This window comes from Apium graveolens, unplaced genomic scaffold (genome assembly GCF_009905375.1).
Source record: "Apium graveolens cultivar Ventura unplaced genomic scaffold, ASM990537v1 ctg8744, whole genome shotgun sequence".
In the NCBI taxonomy this organism is placed as follows: domain Eukaryota; kingdom Viridiplantae; phylum Streptophyta; class Magnoliopsida; order Apiales; family Apiaceae; genus Apium; species Apium graveolens.
In genome coordinates this window covers 64891-84871 of record NW_027421435.1, presented here as the reverse complement: position 1 = coordinate 84871, position 19981 = coordinate 64891, and the positions used below count along the sequence as shown (strand labels likewise).

The 19981-nt window shown below is 34.5% G+C and overlaps 3 protein-coding genes across 3 annotated transcripts; all 3 read left to right on the top strand.

Moving 5' to 3' along the window:
- Window positions 1–8529: 8529 nt before the first annotated feature.
- On the top strand, window positions 8530–10942 carry LOC141705282 (putative pectinesterase/pectinesterase inhibitor 58). Its single transcript, XM_074508304.1, has 2 exons — window positions 8530–9877; window positions 10025–10942. The coding sequence occupies exons 1-2, from the start codon at window positions 8620–8622 to the stop codon at window positions 10714–10716; spliced, it is 1950 nt and encodes a 649-aa protein (XP_074364405.1). The 5' UTR covers window positions 8530–8619; the 3' UTR covers window positions 10717–10942.
- Window positions 10943–12679: 1737 nt separating this feature from the next.
- Window positions 12680–15000, top strand: LOC141705284 (pectinesterase-like). Its single transcript, XM_074508306.1, has 2 exons — window positions 12680–13907; window positions 14020–15000. Exons 1-2 carry the CDS (start codon window positions 12683–12685, stop codon window positions 14694–14696), a joined length of 1902 nt encoding a protein of 633 aa, XP_074364407.1. The 5' UTR covers window positions 12680–12682; the 3' UTR covers window positions 14697–15000.
- Window positions 15001–16591: 1591 nt separating this feature from the next.
- Window positions 16592–18945, top strand: LOC141705283 (pectinesterase-like). Its single transcript, XM_074508305.1, has 2 exons — window positions 16592–17625; window positions 17956–18945. Exons 1-2 carry the CDS (start codon window positions 16629–16631, stop codon window positions 18678–18680), a joined length of 1722 nt encoding a protein of 573 aa, XP_074364406.1. The 5' UTR covers window positions 16592–16628; the 3' UTR covers window positions 18681–18945.
- The last annotated feature ends 1036 nt before the right edge of the window (window positions 18946–19981 follow it).

Here is a 19981-nt window from a genome sequence, read left to right as displayed (position 1 = left end):
CCAGCCAAGCCACAGTTCAAACAAATCAAGATGATGTTGGGAAAGAAAGACTACAGAAAGCAGCTGAGGACCCTGTTTGGATAAAGAGATTGATGAATTGCTCAGGGCTCTCAGAGTTTCTCTATCCAACAACTTCTTTAACTACAAAAAGGCCTTGGACATAAATATTAACTTTCTAAGGGTGATAATGATGACAAGAGAGAATTTCAAGAGAGGAGGATTGTTGCAAACATAAATGACTCAAGTGTACGTGGATAGATGTATGCAGGTGTCTCTTAATTATCTCATATTTAGAAGTACATCTGAGTTGGACATCCTAATCAACAAGGTTAACAGGGTGATTCCAGAGAACACTCTCTTGCTAAATGAACTCAAGAAGGCTCAAGTGACGGCTTTTCCAGAAGCATATCTCCAACCTAGCAAGGGAGTGACCTACATCTGTTCATCAACCAAATGGTGCAAACACTTCATGATTTCAATGACTGTGTCATGGGGAACTTGAGGCTGATAATGACACTAGAGACTGATTTGAAAACAAAGAAGATATTGGGGAGATATTTGAGAAATGTTGATGACCTGTTGCCTAGAGCTTAAATTAACACTAAAGATGACTTGGATGATGATGAGCAGAAGAAGGATGAGCACAAATCTTCTGGCTCAAATCCAAGTCAGTCTTCAAAAGCAACTGGCAGCAAGGTGTATGAGAAGAGAAATGGAAATAAAGATAATAAGGATGATGGAAATAAGAAGAGGAGAGATGGAGAAGGGGAAACAAAGAAGAAAAATGTCCAGGAAATAAAAGCTTCATAAATCCAACCTACTCAAACCTCCAAGCCAAGCCAAACAAACTCTCAACCAATCCAACCTCAAAAACCTAAATTTCTATACAAACAGACTACAAACTCCTTACTCAAAATACCAATCACATCCAGCCATGTCACTCTAAAGAAAATTTCAAACCTACCTTCATTCAAGCCTTCAACCAAAACTCATTTCAAGACTGTTGGGAGAAAACCAAAGAAAATGCAAGTTGATTCTGATGTCATCTGGACTGCTTTAATCAAGATTATTTTCTACCTCTAAACATGAGCATAACAGATGATGACTATTTCCAATAACTATCTGAAGAAATAGTCAAAGTTTGGGTTGTCTCTTTTGCAAAAGTCAGAATCTACTACTTGGATGGCTCCTTTATTTTTCTTAGCAGGGAAGTAATGGAAACTTTTTCAACCACAGAATTGAAGAGGGTGATTAGCTTGATGAAGGACAAGGATACTAGCACAAGGATGTGGAAGGCCGAGAGAAAGGAATGAAAGACATGCAATAATAAAGGCTGAGAGGGAGGAAATGGAAAGGCAGTATGCCAAGGAGATAGAAATGTTTGAACAAAGGTCAAATGAACTCAAGGAAAAGGGGCTGAGTAGAATCTCAAAAGATGGACATTTTCTAAACATTCAAGTTGGCAGATTTTCAAGGTTCAGGGTTGGTTACCTCAACAATTACTCACTGGATGAATGGCTCAAGCTGGTAGAAGCCTTAAGAGGGACATAAATAATTGAAGAACTCTAAGTGTTGGTAAATCTCAAGGACCTCATTAGGAACGATCCAGACTATGAAAAATTCACATAATGTCTGTAATGTTTGAACTAATGTAATTACTCAATGTATAAAAGTTCTAATTTGGGGTTAGTCTTGTTTTCAGGCATGAATTTGTAATAAAAAAATCTTCTCACAAATTGGGGGAGATTGTTGTGTAAGACATGCATGTACAATAACAATACTAAGTCACATTGACAACCCTGAGATTAAGTTGTATGATAATCTAAATCTGTTTTATGTATTGTATTTCTTGGGTCTGTAAAAATGGTTTGAAGATTAAACTGGGAGATTTTTCTGTGAATAGATTCAAGCTAAGGAATAAACTCTGGAAGAAGATCAAGTCATGATCATGCCTCAGAGAAAAGATGTAGAAGTTTGGAGTTGAATAAAGTCGTTCTATGAAAATGTTTTAAGTCAAGATATCGATAAATCACAGATCAAGTTATATCGAGAAGTCCAAAATGACTTGTAGAGAAGTCCAAAATGGCTTATAGAGAAGTCTCATAGATATCGACAAGTCAAATGAAGATGTAGAGAACTGGAGATATCGACAAGTCATTTTTGCATGTAGAGAACTCAAAGATATCGACAAGTCAAATGAAGATGTGAAAAAATGGAGATATCGACAAGTCAATTTCTCATATAGAGATCTCAGAGATATCGATAAGTCAAATTGTGTATATAGAGATCTCAGAAATATCGACAAGTCATTTCTACATGTAGAGATCTCAGACATATCGACAAGTCATTTCACATGCAAGAATCTAAAGACCTCGACAAGTCAAGTATGCCTATAGAGAACTCAGAGATCTCGATAAGTCATTATACTTATCGAGATGTCACTTCTCTATAGAGCAAACTGAAGATCTCGACATACTTGTAAAATTCAGAATGTAGACAAGTTCAAGATTCAAGATTATCAGTCAACAAACGATCTATTCACTAGATTGAAAAGTCTACAAAGTAGCTGGAAGAATACAAGATCAAAGGTAAGATTAACTGGACAAAGGGTGGTCACAGACCTGCAAGATTCTGTACATATTTGCTAATCTAGAAATTGAAATAGAAAAAGGTTGCTTTAGAAAAGTACATTTTAATGCAAGTCTTGTAAACCCGTGTTGCTAGCTAGTCTATAAAGCATGCACGGGTCTGTAGTTCAAAAAAAAATAAACAGATCTAGATTTTCTTGTATTCTCCCAAGATAGAAGTTGATTTCTTATTTTCTTAAGAGCACGGAATTTTTAGCAAGACAAACTTAACTAATACAAATTAAGTGAGTTTTGAAAATATTGTGCTTGTTGATTTATTCTGTAAACACAATATTTCTACAATATCTTAACTGTTTTGTTCATCAATAATCCAAAAAAAATTAAAAAGGCTAAAAATCCAAGAAACACATTCACCTCCCCCACCTCTTTGTGTTGCATTCAATATCTAACAAAAATTTTGGGGCTCTCTAAAAGCTAAAATACACATTTGTGTAAAGCATTCTATGTACCAACGAAGTTTATTAAAAATGTATCACGAAACAACTACAACACAACTTATATATCATGTTAAAATATCATAACCGAGTATATTAAAAGTGTCCGAAATTGTAACATACTAAAAATATTTACAAATTTTTTATAATTTTGGGGCCCTGTGCTGTAGGGCTCCTTACACACCCTAATCGACGACCCTGGCTTTATTCCCTGCAGTGATTGTTAGTCTTTTTCACCATACATGTTGAACATACGAATTAATTGTTTTTTAAAATAACAAATGCATTTTGTTAAAAGTGCGATAAGTGAGTTACATGATTGTTAATCTTGACGGAAGTATATGTTGTGAGATCGATGATCTCATGAACGGGAAGTATGTGTCGTAATATTAATGATTCTCGAGTTTGTTTAAATATTTTTCTTCTATAAATAAAAGTTCCATATTTGTTATATCTAAACAGGTTTGAAATTATTTAGAAGTACATCATATTTAGCCTTAAAAATTTCAGACTGATATTCGTATATATTTAGTTTTCGTCATTTTATGATAACGATACTTTATTATAACAGTTCCTTGTATTATCATAATAAGATATATATATATATATATATATATAATATACGTACATACATACACACACATATATTTATAAATTATTAATTTTAGATAATGAAATAATAATGAATATATGTATTAATGAGTCATACTAATTAATACTACATGGATAGTATTAAGTTAGATGCAATTAATACATGCATATTAAATGAAATAATTATTAACATACAATTATGAGGGGTAATTAAATAATTTAAATATGAATAAAATGTCTCATCCAACCCCTAATTGTTATATTATATATATATATATAATCGATTAGATGCGTCCATTGTGTGGCTTTTAATATCTTTATTTGATTATGAAGTCCTATATATCCCCAAGTTACGTTAGATTGTTTATCGTAATTCTTTAAAATATAATCGAAAATACAGGTATATACATACAACATAGAAATACATATATATACATACAAACACTTATCAAAACCCACTTGTATGAACATAATTTTAGCAGTGTTTATTGATACAAGTATAACTGAGAGCTTAAGAATTCAAATTAGATCTCTATATCATGGTTAAAAATTCCAAAAACCCATTTTAGTATATATACTGTATCGGGTTAAAACAATATTTTTGTGCAGTATATAGTCGTATCCTTTGACACACAATTTCTAACTCTATTTATCAACAGTCGAATCGGAATATGTGTCGTATCATGCTAATACGTTGCAACCTCTTTCATATCAAACATTACAAATTACTTTTCAGTACCGTAACCTTTAGAAGCAGCATACAACGTAGCGTAATACTCTAACACGATATACGAAGTTCAGTTCAATAATAGGTTAATGCGACAAATCACATATGCATTTAGGCTTTGTTTAGGTATATTGTACTTTGTTATTTTAATTTGGGCTAAATAGGGCCCTCAAGACTGCACAACCAAAATTAATTGTTTTAAATCGACCAACTTACCAATTATAATGTAAGCGATTCGATTCCTAAGAATTAGAAATTTGAATAATGATATACTAGTCTATAACTGTGTGATGTGTGATGAATGGGTTAATTTTGATATTTGTTAGCTTATAATTAATATAATATTTATATTTTGATATGAATTTTCATATTTAATATATAATTGTGTGAGATAATATTATTTATTACTTAATTTTGGTATATTTTCTTTTTGTTATAATTATTTATGATGTCAATTTTATATTTAAAATAATTTTGACATTTGAAATATTTAGACTTGTAAACTTTTGAGTTATTTTGCTACTTGGCTTTCATAATTTTGATTGTTTAAATAATTTTGATAAATTTAAAAGAGTTTGACGTTAAATAGAAGATTTTAGGAAAAAGTTAAGTGTAGGTAGTTTATACAATATTATTATTAATAAAACATGAATTCGTTAACATATTTTCAAAAATTTGTTAGCACCTTTCAAAAAATAAAATATATTTAGTTATTTAAAAAATAAATAAAACGTGTATACAATATAACTACAAACTCTTTTAATCATAGTTAAACTACAAAGTTCTACTCCCATAACTTGCTATGTTCTTTCATCGAGAACCAAACACTTTTAAAATTGAATTACATATTTTAAATTTCAATATCATAAAAATTGTTCACAAATTATCAACAAACTAAATAAATCTACATAAATATGGGGAATTCTTTATCAAAATCATTTTAAAAAAAAAATTAACATAAAAAATAAATACAAAGAATATAAAATAAATCAATACTAAATGATAAACATTGTTATCCTAGGATCACAAATTAGTACTAAACCCCACCTCAGACAAATTATATGAAACGAATTATTATATAGCATCATATCATATACAAATATTTTCAACTAGCTAGATTGTATGTTCATAACATTTTTTTAAAAAAAGCTCCATAAAAAACTTATTACAAACTATACATTTCGGATATTATCATAGGTTAGAAGAGAATTAAATATAATTTTACTAAATTTATCATATAAAATTATAAGTTAATAATATGACTTAAAAATAATAGGATATTATACTAATACTAGGTATTGTATATTTATTTTTTATGTTTATTAAAAAAATAATCATAGATAAATACCGAAGTACCATATTTTCAAGGAGTTTGGCCCAAACTACCCACCTGATGCGCTAAATCGGGTAGTGTATCTTTTTATAAAAAAAATAGGGTGATATGCATGTTTGTCATGCCATGTTCTAAATGCGTATCAAAAGTTAATACGCAACTCCAAAATGCGTATCACGCTTGACGCACCTGACGAAACAGCGCAACACACAGATATTGCACATGAATTAGCGTATCTCGTAGATATTTTGGGTTAAAATTTTAAAATTTAATAAGTACGGCCATAATGCTAGGGGTATAAATTAGTACCTAAAATAGTTATAAATGTCACTTGTCAAATATTTATGGACTAAATATAAATGAACTTTCCTTATTCACAATAAAAGTATTAATTAAATTATTCATATTGATACATCATGATGTCATGTCATTTTGTAACAATCTTTTATAATTATTTTTGTGCTTATTGTATTACTCGAAAATTGGAAATGTGTTATTTTGGTGACACTCCCATTAGATTACAACAGAAGGTACGAATTAAGCTTAATTAGAAAGTAATGAAATTCAAGGCAGTAGATCACACACAAGCAAATATATTCATCAATAGTAACGGTACATAACATATGCAACTCTACTCAATCCACAATTAAAAACATGCACGTATTGCGCATGTCCGGACTGCGGACAAGTACCTATTGCACCACTTCTTTGTACAAATAAACCAGCGTTCATATATTCATCGTACATACCCTAGCTAATTAGCCATATCTATGCACAGGGAGCTTCTTGGTGTTTTGATAATCCACAATCACCGTACCATTGAAAAGTCTGGCTGCCTCGTAGTAATCAATAGTAGCCGCCGCGGCCTTATCCTCCGGAGCAGGAACAAGCACCTGATAAACATGTGGTTTTTGTGGTTGGCGCTGATACATATTCATATACCGATCGTGTTGTTTTGGCGGCGGTGGCTGTGACAGGGCTTTTCCTCTCTTTCTCTCGAAGAACTCGTCCAACATCGCAAAGCCTTCGTGTGCAGCCTTCATAAGGTTGGACTTGCTTGGTGCCATGTCTCTATATATTACAAAGCAAGGTTCAGTTTGTAGTTTGGTGCATGGAGAACTTATTAACCAAAGCCATTTTATATAGAAGGCTTACGAGTTCTGAACAATGTGAACTAATAAAATACTAAACGAGAAAGAGGTTCACAATCTTCTTGCTTTCGGTATGATATGATTCTTTCAATTAAGATAGACATGAAGCTGATCATGAAGCTTGATGAGGATCAAATGATTAGAAAGGAATGAGATATAGAAAACAATCTTTGGCTTTATCTTTTTCTCTTTGATGATAAGTAATCTGTATTGGAGAAGAGTATATGCTATTTAATAATTCTCTTCTTTTTTTTTAATGTAAAATTTGGAATATAGTCCCAGGTTCTGAGACAAAAAACTATACTTCTTTTGCTTTGATTAAGCAAAAAATAGTTATGCCTCATGTTAAAAAACTAACGATTGCTTTACTGCAAAAATATTCCACGTGAATATTGATATTGTTGTTGATAGCACTGATAATAATAGTTAATATAGTTAAAGCATAACTGCAAAATGAAATATTAAGTAATTGCTTAAGATTGGATTCGTTCTAAAGTAGCATAATATTTTATTTTCAACTGCAATATAATATTGCCCAGTTGTGAAGTTACACAATGTTTATACTTGTACTGCTTATACTGATACTTACACAATGATTGTGAAGTCGGAGAAGGATATCCATGTTAGAATAATATAAGATCCTGCAAAAGTCATTCTCTAACATCTTCAGATTTTAGATGAGCTGGTTACTCAATGAGTTTGCTCCTTGACATGATATCAGAACTGAGACTGGCAGACGACTCAGGTCGTGATAACGATATTTATAAATTTTATGCCAAGAATTTCCTTAAACTGATCTGATCAATCAACTCATAGATATATTCATATCTTTCTTCTTTGCTTTAGAAACTTCAGTCTTTTGGATAGGAGTATTCAATGATCCAAGGCATTATAGTGTTCCTTTGGAATTTTGCATTCCAAGTGTCTGTGATTTTCCATTCCCATTGGAAGGTATGGGTACAAGTGCCGAATGCATCTTATAAAGAAACAATTAGTTAAGTACTCAAGTTCAATAAGATTCTGACCTTTAAAAGTATCACATCATCGATTGTTTCGCGAGATATGTTAAAATTAAGTGCATCGTTGTTGCTGGAAGTGGCTTAAACTTTATAAATACGAAATATATACGGTTAAATCTCTTTAAAGTAATAGGGTCGGCATTAAGAAAAAATATTATTTTAGAGAGTTTATTACTTTATTGGCAGTAAAGATATACTATGTCTATTATGTTCGGAGAAAAATATTATTTTAGCGATATTATTACTTTATCGATTATTACTTCACTGAGGTTTAACTGTAGTAAAAGTTGTATGAAAATGTAATGTTATGGATGATTATATGTATTCTCTTATAAACAATTTGTGTGGACGATTGATCCAATAGAATTCTGAAAATATGCGTTCACGATTAACGGGTTATTTGATAAATCTGAATAACAGGAACTAAAAGGTTAACGGATGAAATCAGTTGGTGTATAATTTGATAGATTGTGAGCGTCTATAAAATGAATGAACATGAGTATCCCAATATCGTCCTCACATAAAATGTATGATGTCGCTGCATTTTTCTATATTTGTCATGCCTTTACTGATTATATATAAAATGTATGATGAAGCTGCATTTTTCTATTCTTGTCGTGGCTTTACTGATTATATAAAGCATGTTGGAGGGAGAATATACACATTGTTGACTTTCATCGCCTGTATTTGCGGCTTCTCTTTGGGGGGAAGCAAATATGGCGAAACAAAAGATTGCAGTGATCAGCACTTGCTCGATATTGTTATTGGCAATGGTGGTTGCGGTGACTTTCAATTTCGACAGTAATAGCGATAATACCGATGATTCCCCCGAGACCAAAAGTGCTGTGGGAACATCTACGTCCAACAAGGCAATCAAAGACATTTGTCGTCCTGCAGATTACAAAAAGACCTGTGAAAATAGCCTAGCATCCGAGGCAGGCAATACCACGGATCCAAAGGAATTGGTAAAGGCTGCTTTTAAGGTTACTGAGAAGGAAGTACGCGATGCAATTCAGAAGTCTAGCACACTGCAAGATGCTGCAAAAGATCCAAGAACGGCTGATGCCTACAAAAGTTGTCAGGAGCTTTTGAGTCACGCTGTTGATGATCTATATCGCTCTTTTCAGAAATTTAATATTTCTGATATTGAAAAATGGGATGATTATGCTTATGATCTTAAAATATGGTTGTCTGGAACTGTGGCTTGCCAAGAGACTTGCCTGGAAGGCTTCAAGAAGACGGAAGGTGAAAATGGGAAAAAAATGACGGAATTGTTGACGACTTCGCGTGAGCTTACTGCTAATGCGCTTGCCATTGTTGATGATCTTACCAAAGCCTATGCATCCTTAACAGGCTCTCAACGTAGACTTCTTTCTCACAATCCTTTCAATGCAATGTTCGGCATTCTTTCTGATAAGAAACCTTCTGATGATATACCCCCTGATGAGACCGTCTATAGGAGGCGCAAAGTTCTTGCTACTGACGCACCTGCAGGGGCACCTGAAGCAGAGACACCTGGCGGGGCACCTGGGGCATCGTCAACGCCTTCAGGCGCACCTGCTACACCTGCTGCACCTTCCGGGGCACCTGCGGCACCTTCTGGGGCACCTGCTACACCTGCAGCACCTTCCGGGGCACCTGGAGCACCTTCAGGGGCACCTGAGGCGCCTCCGGGGGCACCTGCTGAGGCACGTCCCATGGCAGACAAATCGCAGGCTAATGCTGTTGTTGCTCAGGACGGGTCAGGAACCTACAAAACTATAGGTGAAGCTCTGAAGGCCATGCCTATTGGTCTTGGAAATACGAAGCAGCATATTATTTATGTCAAAGCTGGTGTTTATCAAGAATATTTAAATATTGACAGGAACATGAGCAATCTTGTTTTGATCGGTGATGGACCAAATGAAACCAAAATCACCGGCAACAAGAGCGTTATTCACGATCATATCACTACATATCATACTTCCACCGTGGGTATGTTATTCAAAAATGATGACTACAAACACTTTAATATTTTTACTAACCTTGCTGTGTATTTCTTTTAACATTTGTGTTCTCTTAGTTTATAAAGTCAAAATTTAGAAGTTACGTTTCGAATCTATTGATAATGTCTTAATACAGGAGTTGATGGATTTGGATTCACTGCCATAAACATATGTTTTGAGAACACAGCAGGAAATTCAGGGGAACAAGCCGTTGCGCTACGTGTTTCCTCAGATCAATCAGTCTTTTACAATTGTCGCATTGATGGTTATCAAGATACTCTCTACGCTCATGCCCACCGGCAATTCTACCGTGATTGCACCATCGTAGGTACAATTGATTACATCTTCGGGGACTCCGCTGCTGTGTTCCAGAACTGCACTATGTTGATCAGGAAACCAGGTGAAAACCAGGCCTGTATGGTCACAGCTCATGGACGAAAATTCCAATACGAACCTACTGGCTTTGTCCTCCAAAACTGTTACATCACAGCAGACCCTTCTGCTGCAGCTGGAACACCATTCAAATCCTACCTTGGAAGGCCTTGGAGAGAGTTCGCGAAAACCATTGTTATGAACTCAAAGATTGATTCAGTAATTGCTGCAACAGGGTGGGAACCATGGCCACCAAATCTGTTCACAGATACTTGTTGGTATGCCGAATACGAGAACACTGGACCTGCTGCAGATACAAGTGGCAGAGTAACATGGCCAGGTATAAAGCATGTTACTAAGGAAGAAGCTGAAGGTTTTTTCCCAGGAAAATACCTTCGAGGCGGCGAATGGATTCCTTCTACAGGGGTGCCTTATAATCCTGGCAATATGCCCTAATTGTCTATAATGGCTTCATGGAATTATGTACATAAATAGTCTCAGAGAGTATCGTTAAAAGATCAAAAGAAAGGAAAGGCCAACATTGGAACTATGTTGTGCATAAATTCCATCATAACTTATGCCAACTAAATTGTAATTAGTTGGTGTGTTAGAATTAGGAAAATTTACAGTTTATGCTGTTGTACTTTCATTATGTATTGATATATTTTACAAGGTTTTGCAAGTCCAGCCCTATATATATAAATTTTGGTATCACTAACAGAAAGAAAGATATATAGCATGAACAATATTTTTTTCCCTAGAAAATGGAATTATCATTTATATTTTATTCTGTATTGAGCTTTTTTTGTCAGGAAGCTAGAGTTGTTTTTATCAGGAAATTCGAACACATAAGCTACAAATAATAACCTTGTACAAAACCCGCATAGAATGCATGCTTCACAGTCAGTCTATCACCGGTTAATTAATACATTTTATTGATCATAATCTAACATTTTTTGCTTAAAATTGTTAACTTTGAAACTATATAAGGAATATTCTATAATATATTATTATTTAGATCTTATTATTTAATTTAAAATTGTTTAGGTTTTTCAATAATTTTTTCAGATGCAGTTTTTAAAATTGAAATCATCAGTGGTAAGTTTTATAAGTTATTGGTAAAATTTTAATATATTAAACCTTCATACTAATTAATATTTGAAAATTATAACCAAACAATAATTTGAAAACCAAAAGTTACTGTATTAGAGAGAATTTAGACTCAGTTAACTAAATACATAATAAACTTTTATGATCAAAAATTCTATTGCTATTCATTAATATTTTTTAATTTTTATTTGTAATATATATATATATTTATATATAAATAACTAATTATAAAAAATATATACCTAATTATAATCTTATTATAAATATGTTGAATGTGTCTCCTATATTAAATAACATATATTACCAACATAAGATTTAAACCATGTTCTTTTATTTCAATTTTTAAAAAATAATTTTTAATCTAATTTATTGTTGACAAAATACCTTTGGTTTTTGATATATTTAATATTTAGGTCTAATAATTCGATGAATATTATGAGTAATAATCAAATTGAGGGTCAATTAATTACAAAGTATATCCAGTTTTGTTTATTATAATTTAATATAAATATCACTCCAAGTGTACGAATTTCTTTTTATATTTTTTTAATAAATGTAATCAATGCGGGAGTAATATGTAGTTTTGGTAACGTTTTTGGATTCTAAAAGATAGTTGTTTATCAATTATTTATAACTATTTTGGTTAATTGTTTTATAAGAAAAAATAATGGGGACAATTTTTTTATTTATTATTGATAATAATTTTACTATTTTGGTTAATTATTTTATTGGCACAAGAAAGTAGAAGGAAAATAATTAAAAAGAAAACTTGATGCCAATATTAATGAAAATATTTATTATTAAAACAATTAGCTTAATGCTATGATCGAGGGGCCTCAGTTATAACATTTATGGAGGTATATACTTGGCTTAATTATAATGTTTTGTTTTAACATGAAATTATTGTGTAATATTATTAAAACATAAAAGTAAAATTATATTATTTCTCTTAGAAATTAAAGCTAGCTCTAGAAGTCTGAAAATTAAACCAATTGACGTTTTGAGAGCAGGTGTTGGTTGGTTGTCCGAATAAGTTTGAATTCATATGGCAGAGAAAAGGGGTTGAATTACAGTCTTACAAGTTACACCACACCATCAAGTTGGCGTCTGTAAGCATGCATGCATGCATGAAAATTTTAGGAGGCATTTAGAGGTTCTTATATGGTCTTTGTTAGCTATATTTTAGGATCATCGAATGAAAATTAATGGCAAATAACCTACTAAAATTACCAAATAGAGCTCGTGTGATTTTTTAGGCATTTAAATATGTGCCACTCTTCATGCTTTTCACATTTACACGTCTGGAGGCACAATGGCTTTCAACAATAAAGTTGGGATTATAGGTTTTTGTTTGGTCCTCCTGGTGGCGGAGGTGGTTGCTCAAGATGATCCCGGTTCCTCAGGTGGCTCAAGTGGTGGAGGTGGTGGAGGTGGCAGTGCAGGTGGCAGCAGTGTAGCAGGTGGTGGAGGTGTCAGTGCAGGTGGTGCAATTAGCGGCGGTGTAGCAGGTGGTGGAGGTGTGGACGGTGCAAGTGGAGCTGGTGGCGGTGTGGACGGTGCAAGTGGAGCAGGTGGAGGCGGTGGAGCAGGTGTTGGAGGTGACAGTGGAGGGGGAGCAGCTGGCGGTGGTGGCATGGCTGGAGGCGGTGTCTTGGGTGGCGGAGGTGGGGGGCTATTTGGCGGAGGGGGCCTATTCCGTGGAGGTGGTGGTGGCGGAGGTGGTCCTTTCCAAGGTGGCCCAAAAGAATTAATAAAGAACGGGTTGAATTTTGCAGTTACCCATATTCAGGAGCAAGTTTTGAAATCACCATTGCTAGTAGACGCAGCTAACGATCCACAAACAGCCCAAGCTCATCTTGTTTGCATGGATGTTCTTAACCGATCAATAGCAGATTTAAGGAGATCTTTCGATAGGGTAAATCTGTTTGATTTTAATCTTGATGATTTGGAAGAACGTCTTTTTGATCTCAAAGTATGGTTGTCTAGTGCCAGTAAAGGTCAAAATACTTGCACCGATGCTTTTGAGAAAACAAGCGGTCCAACATCCGATAGAATCAAGGCCCTTTTAAGAACATCGAAAGACTTGACAGTTACTGGTTTTACTATGATTGACAGATTATCCGCTTTTCTACAAGGTCTGAAAGGACAGCAAGGTGCAGGTGGACAGGGACAACAAGGTGTTAGTCCGCGAAAACTGTTACAGGTGCCAATGCCACCAGACCAGGTTCCTGCCTGGACCAAGCCGACTTGGAAAAATATTCTTCAAGGCAACGCTGCTAAAAGTAAGGCTCATGCGGTTGTCGCAGCAAATGGTTCTGGGAAATTTAAAACTATTAATGAAGCTGTTAAAACAATTCCACCAAATAATCCAGACCTTTATATAATATACATTAAGGCTGGTGTGTATGCTGAAAACGTTGTAATTACCAAAACTCAGATTAACGTTATGTTAATCGGAGATGGCCCAACTGCAACCAAGGTCACTAGTTCGAGATCTGAGAAGAGAGGTTATAACACACTGCAATCTGCAACTCTTGGTAAGTCACACTTGTTCCATCTCCAACATATTGCCCACAACATAAATAATATGTGTATAAAATTTAAATGTGTGTTTAAATTTAAATGTGTGTTTGTCGCGTAAATATATAGGAGTGGATGGATTCAGTTGCTTGATAAAGGACATTGGATTTGAGAACACAGCACATCCAGAAGAAGGCCCAGCGGTAGCCCTTCGAGTAGCATCAGACAAAGCTGTTATTGTCAACTGCCATATGACTGGTTTCCAAGACACTCTGTTCGCTCAAGTTTACCGACAATACTACAAGGATTGCGTCATCTCAGGCACCATTGATTTCGTTTTTGGAGGCGGGGTTGCCATCTTTAAAGGCTGCAAAGCAATTGCGAGAAAACCTGCCTCTGGACAGGCTAACATGATCGTAGCACAAAACCGAGAATTCCCTAATGACATATCAGGAATAGTACTAGACAACTGTGGTATTAATGCAGAACCTGCTCTAGCTTCTGATAAGGGGACTCAAACTTTCTTAGGCCGCCCTTGGAAGCCCTATTCAAGGATGGTTATAATGAATAGTAATATCGACGGTTTTATCAATGCATCAGGATGGGATATTTGGCTTCCCAACCAACCCAACACACAAAATTCATTTATTGGAGAGTATAACAACAAAGGCCCTGGTGCAGATTGTTCTAAGAGAGTGAAATGGCCTTCTATTAAGAAACTAAGTTCTAGTGATGTTAATACTTTTTCTCCTCCAGCTTTCCTCAAAGGGGATTCCTGGATTATACCTAGCGGTATTTCTTATTAGTAGTATCTTCTCAAACAGGTCATTTGTTAAATCTGAATAAGATGGCGTGAACGTGAATGGATAAATAGTGTATGTGAATGCATGCTTAAGAAGGAGCAGCTACATCAAGGCGCCACTGAGAACCTGTCCTGTGATCCTTGGCAGAATTAATGAGTACATATGTAGGCTTCTTAATTTCTTAATGTTTCTTTTATCTCAACTTTTTTAATAGTTTTGGTTTGAAATTTTGTGCACATACTTTGCATCTTATAATCAGGATTAGACTCAATCAAATTTTCAAGATAATATTGATGGTTGTTCTTAATTTAGTCTTATTTTTTATATATAAATTATTACAAAAGAAAAAGACTTGTGAAAATAGGCTATATATACAAGTGCTGCTGATGGAAATGAGTTATTTTAACCCTTACAAATATTGCAAATGATGATAACATGTACCGTAATATTTAACTAATTAAACCATCAGAGAGACTCTACTATTATCTTTTGAGCTTCTAAATTACTCAAATTGAGTGTATTGGACTAGTTATAAGAATTAACAACATGAGTCTAATATCGCAACCGATTTATTATACATTAATTGTTAACATTTTATTGCAAAGATCACACTTCTATTTTAAATGACATGGTTGAACGGTATTTTTGGACATTTCTAGAAAATCTAAAATTCAACAAAGAGTAAAATTTTTTAATGACATATTTGTATGATCAATAGTGGTGATGAAAATCTCTTTATTCTAAGAAAGCCAAATATTTTTAATGACATATTTGAAAATGATCAGTGTTAAAATGTCTTTAGTTTGAGAACACTGTTTAGACAAATGGTTAGATAATTAAAATAGCTGCTTCCAAGAGAGTCAGTGGCTCAGTGCTAGTTGCATGTACTAAATATACTCTGAACTATGTATTAGTTTCTAAATTGATGTTTGTCCTTGCAAAATAAAAAAAATAGAAAAAAAGAAAGAGAACACTATTTGAGTCACAATTTTGTCATGTGAAAATAAGATTTGAAATTTATAAATACAAAAAAATGTTTATAAATAAGCATGTGAAAAAAGAAAAAAATGAGGATAAACATATAACGAGTGGTTTTGCAGAAATAAAATATTATTTTGTTAACAACTGCAAAATATCTAACCAGCTTGTAAAATAAAATAAGTGGGTTAACAATATTGTGACTAAATGAATACTTATGACGAAATGGTTATTTATGAAGAAATTTGTATTTGTGACAAAATTTGAACTTGCGATATAATTGATACTTATGACGAGACAAAAATCTGAACTTAAGACTTGAGAAAAACGTCGAATATTTTTCATCGCAATTGGGCCAATTGCGACGAATTGTAGTGTAAAAATTCGGTCGCAAATGGGCATATTTCTTGTAGTGAATTGCAAAATCCATATTTTATGAGTTCATTACATGAGTTTTAAATTATCCCATTATCCAACAAATCACTTGATATTAATTTTTGATTGAAATAAAACTTATACAAGGCTTAATTATAGTCTAGAACTGAAATTTGTAGTAATTCCTATATATATAAAAAGAGAAAAAAATAGTTAAAACGATATTCAAGGCAATATATATTTTAACTAATCTTCATATATATATATATATAGTAGAGAGACAAGTATGGCATATTACACGGTTGACGTTTGAGTTTAGAGCAGGTTTTGGTTGTCCGAAGAAATTTGATTATATATGGCAGAGAAAGAGTCTTGAATTTACACCAAGGAGTTTATGAATATGCATGCATGCGTTAAAATTATACAAAAATAGGGGGTGTCTTATATGCATGGTCATTATTAATCACACAATATGCTAAAAAAAGAAAGTTGCCAAATAGAGGTGAAGTCATGTATTCAGGCAATTAAATACTGTGCCAATTAATCTTATTGTCATTCACATTTCTCATCTGGAGCTTAACAATGGCTCTCAACAAAAAAGTAGGGATTATAGGTTTCTGTTCGGTCCTTCTAGTAGCCATGGTGGTTGGTGTGGTGTACACACATGTAAACAGCAGAGACACTGATGCTGAGGATGCTAAGAAGGATCAAATTAAAGAATCTCGAAAGGCTGTGAAATCTATTTGTCAGCCTACACAATTCAGGGAGACTTGTGAAAAGAATCTCATGCCCGTGGCGAAAAATGATACTGATCCCAAAGATTTGATCAAGGCCGGGTTTGAATTTGCTATGAAAAATATTCGAGAAAATGTTAAGAATTCTAAAGTGTTACAAGACGCGGAGAAGGATCCAAGAACAGCGTCTGCTTATAAAGTTTGTAAGAATGTTCTTCGTCGAGCATTGAGAGATTTACAGAGATCTTTTGATAGGATGAATGATTTTGATTTTGAAGATTTGGATGATCGGCTCTTTGATCTTAAAGTGTGGCTATCTAGTGCTAGTAAAGGTCAAAATACTTGCACGGATGCTTTTGAAAAAACAAGTGGAGATGTAGCAGAAAAGATGAAGGAACTCTTGAGGGAATCTAAAGAGCTGACTATCAATGGTTTTAATATGATTGATGAATTAACTCGTGTTTTGCAAGATATGCAGATACAAGGTAAGAATACACGAAAACTATTACAGGTTCCATTGCCGCCAGAGCAGGAACCTGCTTGGGTGAAGCCGGATTGGAAAGATCTCCTTAAAGGTGAATGTGCCAAAAACAAGGCCCATGCAGTTGTGGCTGCAGATGGTTCTGGGAAATTTAAAACTGTAGGCGAGGCTGTAAAATCAATTCCAGCTAATAATCCAGACGTTTATATAATATACGTTAAGGCTGGCGTATATGCTGAAAATGTTTTAATCGGACCTAATCAGCCTAACGTGGTCTTGGTTGGAGATGGCCCAACTGCAACCAAGATCACTGGTAAGAGATCTGATAAGAGTGGTTACAACACACTGCAATCCGCAACTGTTGGTAAGTCACACTTGTTCCATCTCCCCACAAATTGCAATTTTTTATGGTCTGCCTCTTCATAGTTTCATGCATTGACAGATTATTCAACATATTAACCACAAAATGTATAACCACAACTAGGCTTACTGACAATATCACGGAAGGAACACATTCATTTTACATGAAATTGAGTAGTTTGAATACTTTGGTTGCCATAGGCGCCTTTTGTTTAGATCTTAAGAAAGGATAAAAATTATTCAATTAGGAAACTGTCGATGATAGTGTTCAATATCATCACAACTATCAGTTGATTTGTGTTTAAATATTATGCATTTGTGTGTGTATCCACAGGAGTGGAGGGATTTAATTTCTTGGCAAAGGACATGGGATTCGAGAACACAGCACATGCAGATGAAGGTCCTGCAGTGGCACTTCGCATAGCAGCAGATAAGTCGGTTGTAGTAAACTGCCGTATGGATGGTTTCCAAGACACACTGTTCGCTCAAGTATACCGACAATTCTACAAGGATTGCATAATCTCAGGCACCATTGATTTCGTTTTTGGAGGTGGAATCGTTATCTTCCAAGGCTGCACAGTGATAGCGAGAAAACCTGCCTTAGGACAATCTAACATGCTGGTGGCACAAAACCGAGAATTTCCTAATGACATATCAGGAATAATCCTAGACAACTGTGCTCTCGGTCCTGCACCCGAGCTTGCTGCAGATACTGCAGTCCAATCTTTCTTAGGCCGCCCTTGGAAAGCCTATTCAAGAATGATAATCATGAACTGTCAAATCGAAGGTTTTATCAATGCATCAGGATGGGATATTTGGCTTCCTAACCAACCTAACACACAAAATTCATTTATTGGAGAGTACAACAACAAAGGCCCTGGTGCCGAATGTTCTAAGAGAGTTACATGGCCTAGTTATAAGAAACTTGCTTCTGGGGATGTTAATGCATTCACAGCTTCAGCTTTCCTTAAGGGGGATGCCTGGATTCCGGCTACCGGTGTTCCTTGCACGGCAAGTGCTCCGCCTACATTCACAGCTTCCGGTACCCCGGCTAGCTAGCGGAAGTGCCCCGGCTTGAACCACAACCACATCACTGTTAAAATAATGTATGTGTAGGTGTTGTAAATAGGAACAACTGCTAACCATGCATGTCATAGCAAAATATATATGTTTTTTAATTATCGAATGATGATGATGATGATGATGATATGGACTTATATAATTCGGTATCGTTGTGTGCGATCTAAATAGGCCTACCTGATGTACGTCATCTCTATATGATTTTTTACCTCTCAATCTAATGTTTTTGTTGTTACCTTGTTCATCTGGACCATCTCCATTTTCAATTTTGAGATAATGTAGGTGCATTCTTCGTATTAAGAAAAAAAGTAAAGGAAACCACAGTTTGATGACCTATAAAACAATTTGTTGGCGCTATAACGGCTAATGTTTAAATATGAACATTTTCTTAAGTTTGTATAAACTAACAGACGCAATCAAAATGAAGTAACTCCATTAATGAAAATAACTTTGTGTTTGTGTTTACATTGCTCAAACAATTTACGTTGAGTTGAGAGAGATATAATTGAGAGAGATTGATCTAAAGGAGATTAAAGAGATTGCTAGTCTACTACTGAACTTATACAGAGAGGATCATAAAATAATTCTATTATGACAATCAGCTGTGGTTATGATATGTTGAATTAGTTGATAAGTAGACTGAAGATTGATTAATAAGTGCAATAGTCCTCCCTCAGATTGAATGTGGTTGAACAACATTCAATCTGGACAAGAGTCTCCGGTGAGCTTGACGACCAAAACCTTTGGTAAAAATATTTGCCAACCGGAGTGCAGTAGGTATATAACAAGGCTTGATTAATTGAGATTGCACATGTACTCTAACAAAGTGACAATCTAAAGCAAAATGTTTTATCTTTGGGTGAAAAACAGGATCTGCTGCGATGTTCAAAGCAGCGTGATTATCCGTGTAAATAACAGTTGGCAAATCCTAAGATATTTGCAGTTCTAAAAGTAAAAAATTCAACCAAGATATTTCACAGGCAGTATCTGCAAGTGCTCGAAGTTCAGCTTCAGCAGTAGAACGGGATACTACCTTTTGTTTAGAAAAATGCCAAATTACTAAGGACGAACCAAGCATCAAACACATGACAGTGACACTTTTAAGCATTCCAGTTGAATCTAGATTAGAGCCCCAATCACTATCACAAAAAGCCTCTAATTTGAGATTGGAATCAGAGGAGTAAAATAAGCCCTGAAAAGGTGTTCCTTTGAGGTAACGAAGCACTCTTTGAACTGCTAGAATATGTGGCACTCGAGGTGTTTGGAGGAATTGACTAAGA

Bases quoted from the DNA above. Each gene is read 5' to 3' on its own strand.
- LOC141705283 (XM_074508305.1), top strand. From the start codon at position 16,629: ATGGCTCTCAACAAAAAAGTAGGGATTATAGGTTTCTGTTCGGTCCTT. The intron at 17,626-17,955 runs GTAAGTCACACT...GTGTATCCACAG, and splicing joins ACTGCAATCCGCAACTGTTG to GAGTGGAGGGATTTAATTTC.
- LOC141705282 (XM_074508304.1), top strand. From the start codon at position 8,620: ATGGCGAAACAAAAGATTGCAGTGATCAGCACTTGCTCGATATTGTTA. The intron at 9,878-10,024 runs GTATGTTATTCA...GTCTTAATACAG, and splicing joins ATATCATACTTCCACCGTGG to GAGTTGATGGATTTGGATTC.
- LOC141705284 (XM_074508306.1), top strand. From the start codon at position 12,683: ATGGCTTTCAACAATAAAGTTGGGATTATAGGTTTTTGTTTGGTCCTC. The intron at 13,908-14,019 runs GTAAGTCACACT...GTAAATATATAG, and splicing joins ACTGCAATCTGCAACTCTTG to GAGTGGATGGATTCAGTTGC.